We start from the raw sequence: 6,194 nt of genomic DNA on the forward strand, positions 1-6,194 counted from the left end.
CAATTTGCTATCAGATTTCATGACTATTCTAATGAAATTCTAGAAGGGATTGTGGAATACGGGAGCACGAAAATATATAGTTTGCTCAACATAGTTCATATAGATTTCATGGAGTGAGGGAATAATGTAATACTCGAGTATGTCATTGCTTAGGTGGCCGGATGTACTCTGAGATATTAAAAACTTTAAAGCTGGACGTCCTTTAAATCATGTTCCCATGCGCGCGTATGTGCATTGGTGGTGGGGGTGCCACATAAAGAGGTCAGCCTTGTACGATTCTGTTAGCAAAACAATCGAGGAATACACATACCCTTGGCAACCTTGAAAGCTTAGGTGGTGTAGATTTATTTGTAAGTTGCCAGGCAACGATGGTTTCAGATCTTAAAAGCAAGAGTTTCTGCAGTCAAAATGCTTGGTCCTTCCTAGCTAGATCCTATGTCTCCTTTTGATTGGATAAAATGCATAAACAATAGTAACAGTGATTCAAATTGTATCAAGAAATATAAATGCTTGACTTTGTCGGGAGAGTTGGACATGTAGAGGGTATATTTTTTGTATTTGTTTTTTTTAAAAGGCACAGGTAAAATATTTAAGATCATTTCAAGTTTTCGGCAAAAAAAGAAAAAAAGAAAAAATCTCTGGTACTTAGTAGTACAGGTATGTGATTTAGGCGAAGTTTGCTATAATTTTCTTGTGCCCGGATAGAGAGAGCTTTTACAGTTTATGCCTAAGCTGTTTTTTATACATTTATGTTTCATGTATAAAACAATGATTGAGGATCGCCATTGTTTAATTAACTTACCGATGAAGGCTAAAACATGGAAGTTGGATTGTGAGTTAGATCCAATTAACTGCTTTATACAGTAAAATACTATGTTGTCATATATATTTAACGCTTACTCCTCAATTGGAATCTCTCCCTTTTTAACACAAAAGCTTTGGTGCATCACGCACTAGGCTAAAGAAAAGTTTTTCAATTAATTTAATACAATTTGTGGGACTAGTAGACGATTAACAGTTAATATAATGACAACATGAACTTATAATTGAATAAGAAATTATGTATTTCTTTAGGACATCATCTCTGATTTCTTTGTTAAGTAGTGACAGATCCTAAATGTTTAGCTGAAGTAGAATAGTCAAGTCTTGCACCCATGACATGGTCAAGATGGCTCTTTTATCAATATAGTAAGCAAACTCGAGAAACATAAATGAAGAATCATGACATTCCGAAATAATGACTGTAAGTATTGTCACCAGTCACCACTTGGTCCCAAGTTTAGATGGCAAAGTTGAAGATTGATGTTTGGTTGTAACTGAATGTTAGAAAAAAAAGGATCAGTTGTGAATTAATTTAAGATGCAACAAGGTTATGACAATAGACTACATAGTTTGATAGATCAAGATCAAACCTAAAAAAGGATCATTGTTTCTTAATCTTCAATGTATCAAATCTATCAAGAATTAAACTTCTTAAATTTTAATTAAAAACGCCTATAATTTAAGACAAGTTATTTGTCTAATCAAAAAGATTGCAAGTTATATTGGAAGAGGGGATCATCTACAATTTAATTATGATGAAACATGGTTGCAATGATAGAATGTCTAGTTTGATAGATCAAGATTGAACTAATAATGGTTCTTTTTCTTAGTCTTCAATATAACATATTTAATTTTAGTCAAAATAAAACAAGTAATTCATACAATAAAAGGATTTGTGCGTGTATTAGGTAATCAATCCCTTTTGAGAGTCTTTTTGTAAGCGATACAATGTATTCACATACAATGATTACTTATATATTCTTTAGTTACAGTTTAATTATATGCATGCAAAACTAATTGAATATTACTTAACAACTTTATTGTAGTAGAATGGTTGATTTCTTTTTTCAAGTATAGCATCTAGTACAACCAACTGGCTTTCACCTACAATGTATTAGTTGTAGTGCCTTATAATTGTGGTCGGTCAATAGAATCATCTCCTTTTATTACACTAAATAGCTCTTTTGAAGCAAGAAATATTTCAATTCTGACGTTAGCCATTAAGTTTGCAATTAAAAAAGTGTCAACATAATAATAATCATAAGTCGATCGTACACTTTAAATAAGTAAATGCGATATTATGCCCCATTCTATTAACATTGCAAAATTTGTCAGTCTAATATTGTTTTATCTAATCTTAAGAATGCAAAATATAAGTGCTATGTAAAAATGTATAGGTTATTAAAAAAAAAGTCATATTCTTGAATCTTAGGATCATTTTGTTTTTCAAAAATATGTTTTTATATGAAAGGTCATTTTCCAGATTAAGTTTGTAAACTTTCAGAAGACATGCCTTGCATATTGGAAGTTAAAGTTACTAAGCATGATTTTAGTTGTAAGACAAAACTTAACAAACGTGCAATGCGTGTGCCTTTCAAGAAAAGGTGGGGGGGGGGCAAACTTTTGGAGTAACAACTCTGCTCCTAAGTAAATAGTAGAGATGAACCTTTTCTTTAAACAACTTTGCACATGGAAATAGATTAGCGACACAAAAATCTCTTGCTAATTAAAAGTCGACTGGTGCAGGATTTTTCTTTGCTCATGTATGTAACATCCCAAACAATGCTAGAGCATCAGAGGGCAATTGGGATGATCCATATCAGCTCTGTAATCTATATAAAATTTCTAAATGATACAAGTGCTGCTTGCTTAAAAGCTAACTACTCTCTAACATGCATAGCGCCAGGACAAAAACAAATTTCTATGGCAATGTGCTTCTTATCTTATCTCCATGCCGACCGGTGATACCTAAATTTGTTTCTCAAGAAATCGAGTTCCTTGGACCTCCCTTTTTTTTTTCAGTTTCACAATTATAATTGAAACGATCTTCATTTTCACTAGCTTTTTTAGGTTACTAAATTCACTCCATCTCAATAATATAGATATAAAAAAAAAGAAAAACTTGAAAAGCGAGAAATTTTTCCTCATCCTTCCTATTGAAAAAGTTACTTTTAACTTAAAAAAATCTTAGACTTTATTCCCTATTCACCAAGCATATGCATGATTTGGAGGAGCACAAGAAGCCCTCGCCATAATCCCACATCAATTAATAAAAAGAGTGCCACAGTAGTTTATTAGCCTAGGCTGATTCTTCGCCCAACAACTTAAGCTTTTCGACTATAAGTTTATAACAAAAGGTGCTATTATCGGATCCAATATGTGTTATAAGTTTTATTAGTCATGTAGACCCCTTACTTGATACAAGAGCCGTGGAGGACTTGGTGGGTTCAATTGGGATCCAGGCTAAGGAAGAGCCAACTGTGATGAAAGCATCACAAAATTGAGTGCGGAAGGTTATCATAGTTTAATATCAACTAATTAAAAAAAAGTGCCATGTGAATTAATGAAATCTTTCATCGGACCCTTTGAATTTTTGGACAGTAAGTCCGCGATAACCTGCTGAGTTGCAAAGGAACAGAACCACACCTGGAGAATAGAACCAATTGTTACAATTTCAAGCATATCATTTTATCCCCATGGTCTTCCCCTCTATGGTCTTATCCTTCAGCATTTTTCTTGTTTCTTCTCCCGGAAAACAAAGAAGCCTGCTTCACTTGTCTCCCTCTTCATTATTAGGGCGGAAGCTTTTATATCGCTCCCATCCCAGAATCTTTGATGCTTGCTCGGAAAATCTTTCTCCAGCCGCACTGCCACACTTCATGGTATTATCGGAAAAAGCCTTTGTCCTGCCTTGGCTCTCCTCCCTCCCTCCCTCGTTCCTTTTCTGTGTTCCACGTCCTTCGCAGAGAATGACGGCGAGCTCTCCCCCAATAAAAGCAAATTCTAACGTTACTTTTGATAAATATACACAGTATAATTTATACAATAAGACTTTCTTTATTTCCACTTTCACCTCACATGGAGAAGTCAAGGAGCTTAAAAAATCATAGAAAATAACTGGCACGAACCAATTTCCGAAGAACCCAGCTATTTCGGTCATTCCCCGTTCATTCATAGTATCACACCGCACGTTATCGATAAATAAGTGGACGAGATGCACCGCGCCGCTAATAATAATAATACTTATAAATTTTAAAAAGAACAGTGATCACAATGATGGAAATATTTGGCAAATGTTGTTTTTTTGAAAATAACAACATAAAACACTATACAACGACGACAGAGTTGCAAGTTTAAAGCCGAGAAAAGTTCAAGAAAAGACTGTCACAGAGGAGAGAGAATAGAAGAGAACAAAGACCCTGTTACAGCGGATTTGTTTACAGATGCAAAAGAAAAGAAGAAAAATTGAGAAAGACAAAATTGCCACGCCCCGCGACACTACGAGCTATCGGCTTCTGGCTGTTGTATGGGTGCATGCAGCCATCATCAGTTCAAGAGAAGAGACCAAGCCCCAGCTCCACGCGACACGCGTCAGCTCCCGGAGAGGCCACCTCGACCCGCCTTTCCTCGGCCGGCCGGAGCCCCAGGGTCAGATCCAGCCCGACCACCTCCGCCTCGGCCCCGCTCTCGTGCGGCTCAGCCTGGCTCACGTGCGACCCCTCCACCGACTCCACCGAGAACACGCTCCCGTTCTCCCGGCTCTCCCCCCGTTCGCCGGCTGCTCGACCGCGCAGGTGCTCCCGGCCCAGACCACGGCCGGGTCGCCCCCGCCCGGCTCGGCGGCGATGAAGTCGGGCATGGCCTTGGGCTTGATGTCGTGGCCGGAGCGCTTGAAGCGGGGGCGGAGCTGGGCGACCTTGTGGAGCTCCGCGGCGGCATCGGCTTTCTTCGCCACGTGGCGGATGTCGTGGGCCTTGGTGGGCGGGACGGCAGCGGCGGAGTCAGAGGAGATCTGGACGATAGGCTCGCCCCGGAGGACGTTCTCCACGGCGGCCTGGCAGAGCGACCAGTTTCCGGACCAGAGCAGCCCGACCGAGCCGTAGATCGGGTTCACGATCCGGCCGCAGGCTTCGTACAGCAGCGAGCGGAATATAGCTGAGATAGATAAACCAAGGACAACCGCAAAAGCGCTGAGTCCAAATTGGATCCAAAATTTCACGAAAGAACAAAAAAAGAAGAGGAGGGAGAGATGAAGGGAATACGGACCAGGGCGGAGGTGGTCGGGGCCGGCGTTGATGAGGTTCATGAGGCCAGCGCGGCCGTAGAACTTGGCGAGGAAGACGGTGGCATTGGCCTGGGCCTCGGGGCTCTTGATCCACTGGAGGCAGGGTCGGATGGTGCAGCTGTCGTTGCATCCCTTCCGGAGTACCCGGCACCCGTTGCAGCTCATCCTCATGCCTGGCGGACGGACGGTGGCGATCCCCTCTCGACACCAAATGCAACAAGGGAATGGAAGAGGAAACCCTGGAGACCAGAATAGTTATCGGGATGGGACGTGGGGCGAGAGGTGGGGGGAATAGGGGGCGTTTATAAAGCATCGGGAGGCGGAGCCGTGGGTTTTGCTAAGTGGCCAGCGGTTTACGAAGGGTTGGAAAGCGGTTTAGTTCCAAAAAGAAAGTTGGGGTCCAAATCCCCCCCCTTTAATCCAAAATCACCCTTAACATTTGATACAATTACGGAATCTAATGCAACGGGGTGGAATTAAACTTAAAAGAGAGGCAGTGAAGGGTGAGAGGGGATGAGGGCGTGGAGAAATAGAAAGGCGGCGCGTGGCGCCCACACTGAGGTGGCGAGGGTCCGCCGAATCGCCACATCTCCAGGAGCGGAGAGCGGGGAGAAATCGGGCGCTGCGGGCGCCCGCAAAATGAGGCCCCCAAAAAACTCCCCGTTTTCTCGGATTCGTACAGGGGGTGCTGCCGCCCCCAAGGGCCGGTTTCCGGATACGTGGTTTTGCCCGGGACCGTGGGCGCCCGTCGGGACGGGCCGCTGGTTTTCTTACGCGCCTCCGTCACGCTCAAATCTCGTGTGCGGACAGGCCGCTGCTTCCGTCTATGCGGGATTTGGGTTGATCGCTTCTAGGGGATCGTGGACGGCGGGATCTATAAATCCTGCATGGAGATATCTATGCATAAGTTCTCTGGGCTACCGAGATGGCGGGCCCACTTGGAGGATGCCAGCTGACACTTGCTGTCGCATGGAGATATCCTCCATTTACTCTCGTTGCCTTTGCCTTTCCTTTTTTGTTTTTTCGCTTTATGTTGTTTGTGCAGCCACGTGGATATGGACTTCTGTTTTCCTCCTTGGTATAGCAA

The 6,194-nt window shown here is 42.2% G+C and overlaps 1 protein-coding gene across 1 annotated transcript; it reads right to left on the bottom strand.

Annotated features, from left to right (window-relative positions):
• Positions 1–4,225: 4,225 nt before the first annotated feature.
• Positions 4,226–5,405, bottom strand: LOC120111533 (LOB domain-containing protein 41-like). The gene is made up of 2 exons (XM_039128758.1): positions 5,089–5,405; positions 4,226–4,977 (listed from the first exon to the last, which is right to left on the bottom strand). The coding sequence occupies exons 1-2, from the start codon at positions 5,276–5,278 to the stop codon at positions 4,529–4,531; spliced, it is 639 nt and encodes a 212-aa protein (XP_038984686.1). The 5' UTR covers positions 5,279–5,405; the 3' UTR covers positions 4,226–4,528.
• Between the last annotated feature and the right edge of the window lie 789 nt (positions 5,406–6,194).

This window comes from Phoenix dactylifera, chromosome 8, assembly GCF_009389715.1.
Source record: "Phoenix dactylifera cultivar Barhee BC4 chromosome 8, palm_55x_up_171113_PBpolish2nd_filt_p, whole genome shotgun sequence".
Lineage (NCBI taxonomy): Eukaryota > Viridiplantae > Streptophyta > Magnoliopsida > Arecales > Arecaceae > Phoenix > Phoenix dactylifera.